This window comes from Eublepharis macularius, chromosome 16 (assembly GCF_028583425.1).
Source record: "Eublepharis macularius isolate TG4126 chromosome 16, MPM_Emac_v1.0, whole genome shotgun sequence".
Lineage (NCBI taxonomy): Eukaryota > Metazoa > Chordata > Lepidosauria > Squamata > Eublepharidae > Eublepharis > Eublepharis macularius.
This window is the reverse complement of record NC_072805.1, coordinates 32,483,958-32,499,893: the sequence shown is the minus strand read 5'-3', so window position 1 is coordinate 32,499,893 and position 15,936 is coordinate 32,483,958. Positions and strand designations below refer to the sequence as shown.

Sequence of the window (15,936 nt, the reverse complement as noted above, 5' to 3'; positions counted from 1 at the left end):
GCCAAGATGTTTCCCTCAATCACTATTAGAAAAAAATGTGCACGCACATAGTGATGTACTGCAGAATGCCTTCCAACACGAACTGCCATTTTGCAGCATTCACTGCTACTCAATACTTGACCCACTCTTTAGAAGGGCAGTCTCAAAGGAAAGAGATGCCAATAAAGCATTACTCTGAAGATCTGCGTGCTATCCTTCTTCCTTAAAAGTAATTCAAGGAGCTCTCAGAAAACAGTACAATAATCAAAGAACCACCCAAACCACCCTGACAGCAAGAATTAAAATAAAGAGTTAAACCAGCAGCATAAAAATCCCCAGAAGTTCTAACATCAAATGAGGAGACATCATTAACTAAATAAATGCAAAACCGAAAACAGAATTCCTCCCACCCTCACCCCCTAATGCAACAAAAGAATGGACATACAGAGCAGAGTGTTGCCTGACATTGAAAGTGCAGCCTGGAAATACATTTTATATGTTAATAAGAGTTTGTCTTATACTAAATCAGATAAGGAGTCCCGATAGCCAGCCAGTGTAGATTGCACTGAGCTGAGCACCCGTTCTACAGCCTCGGCACAAAACTCACAAATCTAACCGGGGATTTGAAACCGATTTTCTGCAGTGAATGCAAGCATTCTGCCACTAAACCATGCAGGCTTCCCAGGATTCATGGGAAAGCGCTGTCCTGCATTTTCATGCAAGTCATTAAGTCTTGTAACCATGAGCCGCACCACAAATTGGGAGTAATGACTGAAAAGGCATTTTCTCTGGCAGAAACCTGCTTAACTTGTGAAGGCCAGAGCACTTGGAGATTTACTGGCTTGTGCAACAGAGCTGACTTAAATGTTTTAGCAGCCTTCAGATAGTAGAAAACCATAAAGCTACATGCTAGTCCATGCACAGTTGCTCAACACAGAGTATCCCCCCCGCCACACACCAAATTGCATACAGTGTCTGTGCAATACTTCTGTCAGTTATCTCCAGCAATGGCATACAGATGTGAAAAGGCATACTTGCTGAGCTAATGTTATATACTCTGTACATGGGCTGCTACCACAGGGAAGGGGTATTTCGTTCAGTGTTCAAATTGCCCCAAAGTACATGAAATTCAGCTTCCTGGATTCTGCAGAAATTCCATTTCCTGGAGGCACAGGGTTTTACTTACAATTCCATGCACTTCAGCCACTTTCCTGCCGAGATCAGGGCGCCGTTTCTGAAGAGCTAGATAAAAAGGATTCTTCAGGAGGTCTTCATCATACACAGCCATATGGGCCTTCAAGCAAAGCACAGACTTCCTGAATAGGAGAACAGGAGAAGGGAGAGCATTACTTCTACCTCCTCCCAAATAATATGTCAAGGCAGACAGACAGTGATTTCACAATATCTGGATCTATAAGCTGCTATGCTGCTTCTTTTTATTAGGTTAGTACGTCTTGTGACCATGAAACTCACTCAGTACCATCTCATTGAAGGGACAGACCTCACCATTTTGTTCTAGAATTATCCAGTCCAGATAAGATATTGTGAAATTATCACCATTTGTATAATAAACCTTCCAAAAATCCTGACTGGACATAGAACGTAACAACAGCAATAGCTTTGTTCACACTGGTCTCTATTTCTAGGGTTCCCATACAAGCGCTGTACAAATCAAGAACATGCTTTAAGCAACAAAATAAGAAGCCTATTGATAGCTAGGAGCAAGAGCTAATGTTCCCATGTCAGAAGATTCCTAAATTATGTAGCTGCATTTCGATACCCAGAAACTTTCCTCAAATGACACGATGCCTCTAAATTGTTTCATGCAAAAAGGAGGCTTGCCTGGACTATTATAAATCATACCCGACATCAATCCTTAAACCATCAGCTTATGAAATTGCCTCCTGTTCAGCTGCTAGTAAAACACCCTTCGGATGCCGGCATTTGTGCTAGGCTTGGAAATGAGCAGGTCAAAGAACAGAGAATCACACCGGAATACTACGGTCCCTGAGACAGAAAATCTTAGAAGCCAAATCGGTTCAGAGTAATTTCACTGCTCCCTACCAGAGCTGCACTGACCACCATGTCACACACTGGCATATACTGGCTGACACAGCTCATTTGAGCAAAACCTTCTCAAACTGCCTAAACAAATTAATTTATAAGAAGTTCTATTAATCAAGCTTCATGCTATTCAAAGTGTAAGAGACTGGCATGTGAAAACTAGCACTCAGTAAGGGCCAAACCCAAGAGGCACTTTTAAAAACACACTTCTGAAGGCTGCTATTTTAGATAAGTGTGGTGTCTCTAATTCTACCGGCCCCAAGCGTACAAGATCATAGTGCAAATCCAAGCCGGAAAGTGTTTTTAAGATCATTCTGTTATGACAGATGGCAATTTTGATGGGAGGAATAATTCACAGTCATAATATTATTCCATGTGGGATTACATATCCCAAGGAAACTAGCTGCTCTCAACTGCTTATCAGCAACAGAACAAGAATAGACTTGAATTATGCCAAGCCCCCTTTCCTCTTCTCACTACTTCACTCTTACTCCTTAATCATTTACCGCGCATTTTCAACTGTAAATCTCATAGGCACTTGCTCACGGAGAGGAGTTTTATTTTAGTAAAGTTGCAAAGAGCTCTTGGAATAATGATTTGCAGACAGAAACCTGAAGCCATGGATGTAGAGCTGTGTTTGCACTGGAATGGACTGGCACGGATAAGAAGTTCTCAAATACTGAACTACGTTGCTGTTTAACAGGAAGGCTAGGGAAGAACAAGCCTAGGCCCACGGATGCCCTGACCATATACTCCTTTCACATTTGTATTCATGTTTCACCAAGCAGCTACCCTATTTCATCTTTACAACAACCCTGTGAGGTAGGTTAGGCTGAAATATAGTGACTGACAGGTTCATGTTCACCTGGCAAGTATTGTGGGAGAGTCACAGTATACAGTTTTCAAAGAAATATGACAATAGTGCCAGGTCTTTCTACACAGGTTTCTGAAGATCCCAAAATGTCCATATTATACATTATACACTCAGTATAGATAAGGTATACAGGCAGAAGGAATAGTCCTACTGTACCACTTTCCAGGGAAAGTGCTGCTTCAGAATGCAGGAAGAAAGTGGAACTTCTATCATGAGTGTTCCCCCTACCCCATGTAAACCCTCTCCCCAGAAGAACCACACCAGGGAGATTCCAGACTAGCTGACTTTCTATATTCAGCCCTTGTAATGCCCGACCACTCCATCACTGTAAACTGATTTGGTAGTGAAAGATAGAATCTAATCATTTTAAAAGTAATGTGGATGACCCTCTGACGGTCATCAGGCCAATTGAAACATGATCTCCTATTTCCATTAGCCAAAGCATCCTTGTACTTCAATAAAAAGGAAGTGGTCCCCTCTGTCATCGCTCTAACACCATCAAGTGAAGGAACAGAAGAACATAAGTTAGGCAACTGAGTATATTCAGTTGGGGGGGGGGTGTCAAAGATAACTCCATAAGATCTCCTGCTGAGCTTCAGAGGGGCAGCCTAGCAGTTCTATCATCTATGGCAGATAATTTAATAAGGTCATTCCCTCTTACTTATTGTGGCTTCGTATCTGACAATTTGCTTGCTTCTGTCTTGCGAAGTATTAAATAATGGTCTCTTTGCTTTTCTCTAGTACTGACATCCCAAGCATTATTCAAGCGGTCAATCATAAAGCAACCTACCCACTCAAATGGGTTACCTGCAAGTGTGGGGAGAGACTGTACGACAAAACAGGTTTTTTCCCTACTGTCCAAGCTAGCTAGGATTGGCTTGGGGCTACTTCACATCACTGCAGGAACAGAAATGGTGAATCCTTTAACCTTGGAGGAAAACAAACTTACATACTCCTGTTTAACTTAAACTAGAATTTACTAAGGGGCAATATGGAATTTACAAATCAAAGATAGAGTAATATTAAGAACCAAGCATTGAATAATAACAACAACAACATTCGATTTTTATTCAATTTGAAGTTCAGAAGCAATAGCTTCCAGTCTTTTAAGGTAGATTATATCACAGCACAGCATCCTTTATTGGCATAAATAATACAGACAAAACAGGAGAAATGTTGTGGAATAAATTCATAGGGAAGCACAATGGTGTCCCCAGACAGCAGATTATATACAAATGTCTTGACTGCTTATGTACAGGGCATTCTGTAATCCTACCATAAATACAGGACAACAAACAGGAGAAAAGCATTTGGTTAGTAAAGACCCAAATTGTAGCCCTCTGAAACAGACTATAGGCTGTATTGAATATATGCAGGAATGCATAATCTTTTCCCTAAAGACTTTCAGGGTTTGTTAATTCCGTCACATTACCTAGGTCTGCCAATAAACCTTCGTAGCACCAGCACAAGATATCCCACATCCCAAACACACTGGAACAGCAAGGATTAATCCAGCATCAATACACACAGATTTAAATATCACTGGAAAATTTACTGCCTTGGTATATTCTACAAAAGCAGCATTCAGGTTAATCTCCATCCTTGGGGAAAAGAGATTACTAGATTGCAATTCTGTTTTACACAGACAGCCACATGATTTGGTATCGCTTGGTAATGTGAGCTCAGAAGTGCCTTGTGCATGAGTAAGCATTTTTCACTGACCAACTATGCTTGCTATGTTGTTTTGGTGACCTCACATAGAATGAGCTTGCTTGACTTCTTAAGTAATTGTGGCTCTTGAACAAACAAGTGTTTCATGCAGTGCTATCCTATACACTGGGACCCAGACCAGTGGATTCCACCAAACCACCAAGTTCAACCCAGCTTCCATGTGGATTGATTTAGGGGTGTGGCAGGAAAAGCAAGAGACCAAGTTTTGAAAGATACTAATTTCATCCTGGTACAGAGAGGTGGACTTCCATGAGATACGGATTGCAGCCACTTTAAACAGTACTTTGTTCCTCACAAAACTTCTTAAAGCTTTGGTAAAAGCTACTTCATGGGGGGAAAATAAGACTAGTATCTGCAGAGAGCCCCCAAAATTATAAGGTTTGGTTCTAAGTCATAACTTGACAAAAACCATAATGTTCGCACCACTTAAAGAGCCCTGCAGCTAGTTCCTATGCATGAGCAAATTCTATTTTGTACGGCTTACTCCCAAGTAAATAGGGCATTAGGCAGAACAGCTGCTAAATCAGACATGCTGAATCACACAGGACTGCAGCCTTCATTTCTTGCCTATCAGATAAAGCCAGTTAAGTGATTTGGCTAAGTTACACCTTTGCCATTTTAGGAAATTATACCATCATACATAATTTAAAAGGCAGGTTGTTACTAATGCACACACCTTGCTCCTCCGAAGTTATATTTCACATCAACATAAAGTACCGGAGAAGCAAATACAGAGATCTCCCATGAACAGAAACCACAGCACAAGAATTCCTCACGTTTCTTTGTAAAAGCCTTCAGCTGACAACACTGTGCAGGTCACTGGAAGTAGAGTTTCGGGTAGGTAACCGAGTTGGTCTGCAGTAGAACAGCAGGTCTGTGGTCCAGTGGCACCTTAGAGACAAACAAGGTTTTTAGGGTATAAGCTTTTGAGAGTCAAAACTCCCTTCTTCAGATAAAGGAGCTTTGACCCTGGAAAGCTTACACGTGAAAAATCCTGTTGTGTCTTTAACGTGCAGCTGGACTCCAGTACTGGAAGCAGAGAGTATCTCCTTAAAAATACTCCTCCAGTTAGGTGTCTAAAATAAGAGACTGCAGGTTCACCGCCCAGGTTCTTCCTCATCAAAAAGGGAAGCCAGAGAAAGAAGAAGAAGAAACCTGTAAAACACCCATTTTCTTAACTATACTCGGCCACCTTATAACTCAGCTCTGGTGGGAGTTCAAGGGCAGGGCACCGGCTCCTTTAAGGATAAGGGGTGAGGGAAGAGGCCTTAAAGCAGTTCACAGCGCGCTACAACTAGTCTCTTAAAGTCCCCCTCCAAAGAGCCGAAGTTTCCTTCCTCTTACCTCCGTTAACTCTCGCACCCCTCGACTGCCCGAGTGGATAAACGCCTCCAAAAAGGCCTGGACGACCAAAGCGCCTCTTCCTCCTCCTTGCAAAGAGACTCCCCCCTTTCCCCAGTTAGGAAGGAAGGGCGCAGACCCCCCTTTCCTCGTCCGTTCCGTTCTCACGAAGGGCGCATGGTTTACGCTTCAGTGCAAGGTCTCCTCTGCGCCCCCTCCCCTGCAACGACAGCGGCGCTCTCCCATCGCAACCCGGCCCTACCTCTTCCTAGCCGAGCGAGCGAGTAAGGCGGGTCCTGCTCAGCGGACAAGCCAATACGCCGGATTTCTCTGCAGCCGCTCAGGCCACGTCTGCTCAATCAGCAGCCGGAGAAGGTGGAGCTTCGGCGGGGGAAGGAGGAGCAGCTGGAACCGAGCCGGACGCGGCCGCCTGGCGGAGAAGGAGGCCGGGCGAGCTGGCGCGGGGGCTGCTCCAGGGGTGCCAGCTGCGCGCTATTTAAACGCTCCCGGCCGGGGCCGCGCCATCGGGAGATCGCTGCGTCGCAGAGCCGCGCGCTTAAGGAGACAGCGGCGGCTGGAGCCGATTCCGGAGCGTCGAAAGCGGGGCATCGGGCACCTTTTCTTCCTCTACCCTCGGGCAAGAGAGAGGCAGTTTCGCGGAGATGGTGGCGAGCCCTCGGCGCCGGGCGAGGGCGTTTCAGGCGCCCCGAGATCTTCTCCAAATAGCCAGATTCGGGTCCAGTAGCACCTTAAAGCTCAACTAGAGAAGGTGCTACTGGACTCGACCGTAGATCTTCCACGGCTACCAACCTGAAGCTATCCCAGTAGCCCCGAGGTCCTCGCCAAAGCGCCAGGCGTCCTGCAGACTCGACGGCTTGGTGAGCAGCAGCGAAGGCGCGCTCTGGCACCGGCTATGCGCGCGGGGTCCGCCGGCGGCTCCCGGAGGCGGCTGCCGTCGAGTCGTTGGGGTTGACTTCAGGGGGAAGCGAGGAGGGCGCCCGGCTGCCGTGCGCCATGGTGAAGGAGGAGTGCAAGGCGCTGCTGGACGCGCTCAGCCGGGTGACCGCCTGCTACCGGCACCTGGTGCTGACCATCGGAGGCACCTCGGACTCGCAGAACCTGCGCGAGGAGCTAAAGAAGACCCGGCAGAAAGCCCAGGAGCTGGCGGTGGCCAACCGCAACAAGCTGACGGCCGTCTTGAGGGACAAGGCGGTGAGCAAGGAGGACAAAGCGGAGTTCGAGCGCCTCTGGGTGATCTTCTCCACATGTCTGGAGATCCTGGAGACCGACATGCGGCGAGCCCTGGAGCTGGGCCACGACTTCCCCCTCCACGTGCCCAAGAGGCCCCTGGTGCAGACGGGCATGAGCGGGGGCACCTCCGGCGTGGCCGCCCGGGCCATGAGCGTCCAGAACATGAAATACGACGAGGCCGACCGCAACATCGACGTGGTGGATCTCAAAGACCTGGAGAAGGAGATCCACCAGGTGGGGGAGATGATGTATGAGATGGAGATGAAAGTGAACGTCCCGCAGTGGACAGTGGAGGCCAAGCAGAACCCTGGTGCAGAGCTCAACTCTGCCATCAGCATGGGCACTTCCTCCATTGGCATGCTAGACGAGGAGCGCAAGCCCTTCTGCCACGGCAGCAAAGCGCTGGCTGGTGTCATTTTCACCGCCGTGCTCCTCGTTGCTGTCATCCTGGCAGTCTGCGTGGCAAAACTCTCCTAAGGCTGAAGCTCAGGAGCTGGAAAAGATTATTTTCTCGGGCTGGGGAAAGGGCGAGGGGTTTACACTCCTGCGAAAGCAGTTCGCTAAGCAAAGGGTGGAAGAGAATGGATCTCTGCAGTGGAACGGGAACATGGGGTCTGATCAGATCCTAGGCAGGCAGGGAAGATCTTTTTGAAAATATGCTAGCTTTAAAGAACAATTGGTACAAAGCAACAGGCTTCCAGGCCAGTGGCATGTGAGAGACCAAGATTTTTCAGTGTACATTGCTTTCCAGAATTAAAGCTCCCTTCTTCAGATAGAAGAACAAGTTTCAGGTCCAATTCCACCTTAAAGACCAACTAGATTTCCAGGGTATGAGCTTTCAAGAGTTAATTTCAGGTGAGGAGCTCTATTGGTCTGCAGTAAAAGAGCAAGATTCAGGGTCAGTAGCACCTTAGAGATCAGAGCTCACACCCTGGAAATCTTGTTGGTCTTTAAGGTGCTACTGGACCTGATTTTTGCTTTTCTGCTGCTGCAGACCAACACGGCTACCCACTTGAAACTTCTTCAGATTCTCTCAAGAGTTTACACCCTGAAAAATCTTGTTGGTCTATAAGTTTACACTGAACTCAAATCTTGCTATTGTACTGCAGACCAACACGTCTGCCTACTTGAAACTGGTACAAGATACGTCGCAGTTTGCAAAAAAAACCAAACGATGGACTAATCCATCCCAAACCTGGAACTAATCACCACTAAAAGTCGTGGGATTTACTTCTGAGTAGACATGCTCAGGACTGAGCTGAGCATCTGTTTGCTGGACCCTTTGTGGTTAATAATATATGGGTATTAAAACTGCCTGCTGGAGCAGGGATTTGATTGCTATTTATAGATGACTATTCTCAGTAACTAAACTCAAAATGTTCACCAATAGGCTGCAGTTTCGGTCCTTGTTTACAAAGTGCACAGGATTTGAGGGTGGGCATGAATTAGGTAGCAGAATGGAGGGATTTGGGAGATTATTTTTTTTTACCTACCAACATAAAATATGTCCTGAGAAAAACACATCTTTTCTCCCTCAAAAAAGAAGAAAACCACCATGTAATTTTTATCCCTTGGAGCGAAGGCTGAAAATATGTATTAGAACTAAATGGTGGGTACCTGAACTGTATGCAGAGAACATCTGTGAAAGGCATAGGAAAAAGGATTAAGCATCAGTTACAGAAATCTCAAGAAGCCTCGTTTTCAACTCCCTGTTTTATTACGTCTGAAGAAGGGAACTCTGACTCTTGAAAGTTTACATCCTGAAAATCTTGTTGGTCTCTAAGGTGCCACCAGACTCAAATCCTGCTATTTTATTATGTGTTCTCATGGAAGCTCATTGATAAAACGCACGCTTCCATTCCTTTTTCTTTTGTCATGAAGGGGGAAACACGGATTCAATTTTTTGTTCCAATCCCATTGGGTTCAGTGCCATGGTGGCTGCACTCCAGACGATTCTTACCAGAAAGTATGCCACGTTGTAGGATTTTCTTCCAACTATGCATATTCATAATTTACTAAAGCTGAAGTCTTATGCCTCATTACCTTTGGAGAGTGCCCCACTGACCTCAAGGGAGTGTATTTCTTAATGCACAAATGTAGCAGGCTTGTGCTGTACAAGTTCTCTCTATTTCATGGTTTGCTCTGCAGCTGAACAGTGAGATCTGTGAATCAGTAGGCAAGATGCTAACCATGTTTACTCAGAAGTAAGTTAAACTGGACTCCTTAATAAGTGCTTAAGACTGAAGTCACATTCTCAAGCTCTTGTTTGAATCGTACTATGATCTTGAGTTACGAGCACAGTTGTATGGAAGTTCCACTTATATAGCCGGACATGCTTTCATGTCAAGTGATGTGTCAAGGTGATCTAAAAGTAATTTACAGCTTTATTTTTTTATAAAATAGTATACATGACATTCAAATTCAGGAAGTGTTCAGTTGCTTCTACAATACAGATTCTTGGTCTCACGTTGACAGTCTGAGGTTTCCACATGTGCATCTCTTACTGTTAATGGGATTAATGTACCTGCAAGACTCAAGAAGATTAGAACCAATCTTGTAATATTAACTTGACCTAGCCAAGCACTCACATTACTGTGAATTGGACGGCAGCAGTCAGGCCTGTAGCTAACATGAGGCCTTTGATACTTGAGAAATATAAGAAAAAATGTAAACCTTATGAGAATTTTTTCCTTTCTGAAGCACATAAACAATAACAAAACTTTCCATATGATCTGAGATTTATCAGCTCCCAACCCCAATGTAGCTAAAGTGCATGTCTTTATGGATTATGTAAATCTGTTATTTAAAGTGGATTCAGGAAGAATACCACAAATGTCTGTTTTCCTGTGTAGGAAAGGCCCTGCATGTAAAGATTTTAATCTGACGAGTTATCCTTTAATTGCAATTGTTTGTTGAAAATAACTTACTCAACAAGCAGTTCTCTTCAAAATCATAGACAGAACATGGAATTCTAACATTAAACAGCATTTCCCTAAGCAACAACACTAAGCAATTTACAGTGGAGTGCCAAGCATAGTCAAACTCTTCTGTCCACTGAAGGCAATTAGGATTAGAAGGGTATAACTCTCCTTTAGAAGAATATAGCTTTGCTCTGTTAATGCACATAAAACAGAATTCTACACCTGCTGTTAATAAAGACTGAGAATATTAATTAATTAAAAGAACAGAAGATTTACAGATTAAAGTTGGACTCCGCAAACCTCAAAAGCATGTGAATGAAAACACTAATCCAAACCCCTGGGTCTAAATTAAGGTCTCTTAACTATGATGATGTATCTCCTCTGATAAATGCAAACCATGTGGTCTGTAATGTCCCTAGCTCAATCCTTAGCATTTCTAGTTTTATTATTATAGATAACAGATCTGAGAATAACTTCTTAAAACCATTGAGAGCTGCTGTCATTGTAGATTATGCTGACCGGGATGGTCCAATGGTAGTTCATTATGGCTTTGATCCGTTAGTCACTTTTTGCAGACAGGCGGGATTTCCACCCAGGGAGGGCGATGCCTTCACCTTCCCGATTCTGCTGCAGCCCAAAATGCCACTCCAGGGAGAACAGGACCCCCAGGAAGAGCATGTGGAGGGAGTCGGTGAAAATCACCCACCTTCTTATCACAGAAACCCGCTGGTGGTTCTGAGCCTATATCTAGACCAACCTGCCAGCCACCACTCTACCGCCTCTGGGCTAACATGACATAATTGCTTGATGGTCAAGAAACCAGCAGAAGAATCTTGCTCTTCCATAGTAAGCAGTCACTCTGAAGTAAAGGCACCAAACTATTAATCAAATTGTGTTCTGTTACTTTAATATTATTTCTGCTATTTTTCTTGGTTTTGTTGTATTCTGCACCTGCTGGCATTTTTAGCTACCTTAAATCCAAAGAGAAAGGGAGAATATAAGCATTTTAATTAAGGCAATTATCTTAACCATAGCTCATGGGGGTAAGTCCTGTTGATTTAAAAGGAACTGCCATATTCCATGTTTAGGATTGGGATGCTAGTTCTGTTAACAGGTTTGCACCTGGATATGTGCAACCCTGATTTCAATGGAACTGACTCCCAAGTAAGTGCGCGTAGGAGCACAGCCTGCATAGAAATGTAGGATTAACTTCAGTGCACATATGCATAGGATCACAATGCATGGCTTCAAGCCTCTATGCACAAAAAGACTTACTTCTGAGTAACCATTCATAGGAAAAGACAGCCACTGTCAATCACTGTTATGCGTACCTAAACTTGTTTAGGTACAACTATAGTTTTAAGCTGTTAAACCAAACCAGTTAAACCAAAATATTTGGCTTTAAACTAATTTGCTGACGAATCCTGAACATGTTTACTTTAAAGTCTGTTATAGATTACTTGTTAAACATATCATTCCAAACAAGCCCATAGATATTTCCAGTCAAACACGTTCAGGATGGGGTTGTCTATCATAATGATATTTACAGAGAATATTTCCATATAAGTGTACAGAGATGGGGGGGGAGGGGGCTTATGCCTTGCTTCATGTTTCAAATTGACCCGTTCATCTTCATTAATTCACACTCTTTAAGACTAAAAGAGTTCTGGCTCAGGCCATCCATTAGCCAAGTGAGTGTGAAACCAGCCATGTGTGGTACTGGACCAACTGCAAATGTGCTGTTGAAATCAGAAAATCTTTTAGCTTTGTGGAAGTTGCTACCATGTAAGACTTAGAGTGCCATCCTAAGAACATTTTCCTAGGAGTCAGCCCCACTGACTAATCTTGAGTAGTATTCAGAGTAGACCTTAGGATTGCTCTTCAGCATGTTTCAGCAGAAATAAGTCCTTCTGTGTTCAGTAAGTAAATGTACTTGATGGCAGATTTATGTATCATGCAGTTCTAGGGCTTTTTTTCAGCTGGAACGGAGTTCCGGAACCTCTTGAAAATGGTCACATGGCTAGTGGCCCTGCCCCCTGATCTCCAGACAGAGGGGAGTTTAGATTGCCCTCAGGCAATCTAAACACCCCTCTGTCTGGAGATCAGGGGGCGGGGCCACCAGTCATGTGACCATTTTCTCCGAGGGCAACCCACTGAGTTCCACCACCTCTTTTCCCAGAAAAAAGCCCTGTGCAGTTCTATGATGCCCCCACTAAGACTTTTCTGATTGGCAGTGGAATCTGTGATATCAAGGGGGGTAGTCTAGCACAGAGGGAGAAGAGCTATTTTACTGTTTCCCTTTGCCCCATCTGCCCACTGGAGATCGTCTTCCCACCACCACAGAAACTCTTAACTAAATTTCCCTCCTTTAAAGAAGTAACATCAATTTGTGGTATGTGTGGCAATTTTTGGCTGGAAAACATGACAAGCAGAAGCAGATAAATACACCCTCTCTCCCCACCCTGAATTCCTCACTGAAATCAAAGTCCCCTTTGATGTAATGTACGAAAGGAAAAAAAGACCTTAATAAAATATCACAGAACTACACATAACTTGTAGTTCTACTCTACAACTGCAGGCCTGATTACAGTTAGGTTGTCAAAATAGTTTTAAGGATTTTAAGTACCTGTTGGTTACAAAAAAAGGGTATTGAGGATTGAGCTTTTATTTGAAAATACATGGATAACACCAAACTCTGTAGAGTTAGTACTGTTGTGCCGGACTAAACACAGACCAGCTCAAATTGTCACTGCTGCACCTGTTAATCATTTCACTTAAACTATTCACTGAGAGGTAGCTATGGCTATGTTCACTGCTACAAAAGCTAGAATGTAACCCAGGCACCTTTTATGCAAAAGGCCTGCACATAAAACTCTCTCAGGGGTTAAACCCCTGACCTGGATAGCCCAGGTGAGCCTGATCTTGTTAGCTCTCAGAAGCTAAGCAGGGTCAGTCTTGGTTAGTAATTGAATGGGAGACCTCCAATGAAGACCAGGATTGCAGAGGCAGGCAATGGCAAACCACTTCTGTAAGTCTCTTGCCATAACAACCCCACCAGGAGTTGCCATAAGTCAGTTATGACTTGAGGGCATCACACTCATACAAGCATTAAACATGGAAGGAAAAAATGCAGCAGGACCTTCATTCAGCATAGTTGGATTAGCCAATATATCAATCAAGAACAAGTTCTATATTCTTTGCTCATATGAAGCCCTAGTTGAAGGATCACCATTTTGAAGCTATCTAGAAATCCAGATCTAGTAACCAACAGTGGTTTTATACCCATTAAAGTTCCTGTAATCATTCTGTAAAAGTTAAGGTTTCTAAAGTGTAAATCTGCCGCATTTATTTTGCAAATGGCCAAGGAGCTTCCTCTATGAACAAAAGGTATTTGCTTCAACAGATAACTCTTTATTCTGCTGTGACTGATTCAGGCTGCTTTCCTCAGAGCATGTATACCTGGAAGTTAAGTGGAGCTTGGGTTTGTTTGTTTGTTTTAGGTGAAGGTGCTTTAAAACGGAGCTGTTTATTCAAGTTACTACAAAGCCAGCACCTCGTTTGCAATCTGTTCCTCAAGAACATGACTTCTATCATCTGGGCTTAGGTTAACGTCCATGAAATGTAAAGATAGACTTGAGTGACACAGGATTGTCACCATCTAATTAGCTAATGTCCCCAACTTTAATCTCCCAAGCATGACCAGTACAGCTGCATGCACAATGTGACACAGGCACAGCTGCCTACCTGACGGCTGACTAAGGTAATCAGATGTACCTGTAATAGTTACGTAAAAGATGACGCTTTTGCAGCTTCAGTTTGTTATGCACAGCTCTGAAGCTACACCTGAAACCCATAAATAGGTCTACTCACATGCAAGTCCTATTTTATTCAATGGAGTTTGTTCCCAGGAGAGCGTTCTTAGGGTTGAAACCTTTGAGAAGTATAGAGGACATGACCTCCTTCACATCTGATCTCTCTATGATTAAGAATAACAGAAGACAGACAAAATTGGGGCTGGGAAGATGTTTTTGTGTATAGAGTGGCTCTGAAAACCTACCTGAAATACACTGGAAGGATTACCAGTTGCACTTCCTAGGCCATCCAAATCAGAACCCAGTTTCACCAAATCTATAGTCATTTGTCACTGACAAAACAGAAGCCTGGCATGTCCCCAGTCCCTTCCAGGGAATTTTTCAGAGGCCTACCTTGATCATTGAACCATTTTATAGTTGCCAGTTTTTTAAAAAATAGCTGATCAGTAGGATATTAAAATTAAGAGTGCTGCAGCCATTAGAACTATCATGTATTGATCTGATGAATACATTGTAAAAAGAAATATATTAATTAAAAGCTCAGTTCCTGGCTTTTGTTTAAAACCACTTTTACCTTTTTTAAAGGCCTGATGATTCTCCTATGTTTTACAGCCTTACCAATTTTTATTGTTTTAAGAATGTATATTTTCATTGGAAAAGGAAGGGGGATTTTTTTTTTTTGTAAATAAGATTTTTTTACACATCAAACTTTGCTGTATTTCGCAGACTATGATAAAGTGAAGTATTTTGGCTGTGATGGTGGCCCAGGGATTATAAGTGTTCAATACAAAAGGAGGAGGGGGAAACACATTTAATTTTTATTTCCAAATGTTTTTTCTGGTCTGTGTTACAGAATCACTTTAGTATGAATGTGGAAGTATTAAGTTATCGTAATGAGCTGGCATCATTCTATTTGTGTAAGAAGGTTGCTTTCCATTGGGATAAAGCCTGTTGCTATTATTTATTTAAAATAAAGTCTGTTCTGTTAACTTGTCAGCATGTTTGTAGCAGTAATTTTTTTTAAAATGACAGATGTTTGGGCATAAGCTTTTCAATCAAACAGAGTTATGCTCCATACTCAATCTCTTAGATGATCCAAATAACTCAGCACTAAACTGTTAAAGCAAAACGTTGCATGAAAATAGAAAGTCATCTTAAATGCTATATGTTGGTACATGCCCTGAGAAGAACTTGTTGTTATATGCCTGCAAGTGTGAAACTTTTGAGATTCCCAAACTTACTGTATTAGTATTTAGTCAATTCTGTGAATTGCTTTAATCTCCAGACAAATAAAATATTCAGATCTCTACATGATCAGAATACAATGCAGTGGAAATATGCTTAATTCCAAGTATTAAAGGATTACGGGTTCCATTTTCCTAGCAGTTGAATCTATATTAGTTGTCAGAAATCTATTATAACTACAGCATACTTACTTAGAAGTAAGGTTGCCAACCTCCAGCTGGGGCCTGGATTTTCCCCAGAATTACAACTGATGTCTAGATGACAGAGATCAGTTCAACTGGAAAAAATAGCAGCTTCAGAGGGCAGGCTCTATGCTATACCATGGATTCCAGGTGAAATTCCTTCTGAAATCCCCCAAAATCCACAGCCGCTGTCCCTAAATATCTTAAGAATTTCCCAGCCCAGAGTTGGCAACCCTAATCAGAAGTCCCATAAACATTAATGGCACTCATATAAAAGTGCTTGGATCAGGGTGTTAATCCTTGAATTAGTCCAGCAGCCTGATTCTTCCAACACTGGCACTACACTGCACCAGGATTTATACTAGCAAAATCATTTTGTAAGTCTGTGGAGGAGACAAAGAATTCAGTGACCATTTAGACTTCTGTACTGAAACCAAGCAGGCTACAGTCAGGACTTTGACTGTAATGTACGTGTTAGCTAAATAGGCACAAATGTTATCTGTTTTTGCTCACGTTGGGATCTGGCATGTCGTCAT

At 43.1% G+C, this 15,936-nt stretch overlaps 2 protein-coding genes across 2 annotated transcripts in view; one reads left to right on the top strand and one right to left on the bottom strand.

Annotated features, from left to right (window-relative positions):
• The window catches only part of ANKRD27 (ankyrin repeat domain 27), a 58,954-nt gene extending 52,714 nt beyond the window's left edge, over nt 1–6,240 (bottom strand). The window contains exons 1-2 of the mRNA XM_055000748.1: nt 5,993–6,240; nt 1,166–1,295 (exon numbers count right to left, since the gene is read on the bottom strand). Of these exons, the coding sequence (XP_054856723.1) occupies nt 1,166–1,267 (102 nt within the window). The 5' untranslated portion in view covers nt 1,268–1,295; nt 5,993–6,240. The remainder of the gene's footprint in view (nt 1–1,165; nt 1,296–5,992) is intronic.
• Nucleotides 6,241–7,003: 763 nt separating this feature from the next.
• Nucleotides 7,004–7,717, top strand: RGS9BP (regulator of G protein signaling 9 binding protein). The gene has a single exon (XM_055000852.1). The coding sequence runs from the start codon at nt 7,004–7,006 to the stop codon at nt 7,715–7,717; it is 714 nt and encodes a 237-aa protein (XP_054856827.1).
• The last annotated feature ends 8,219 nt before the right edge of the window (nt 7,718–15,936 follow it).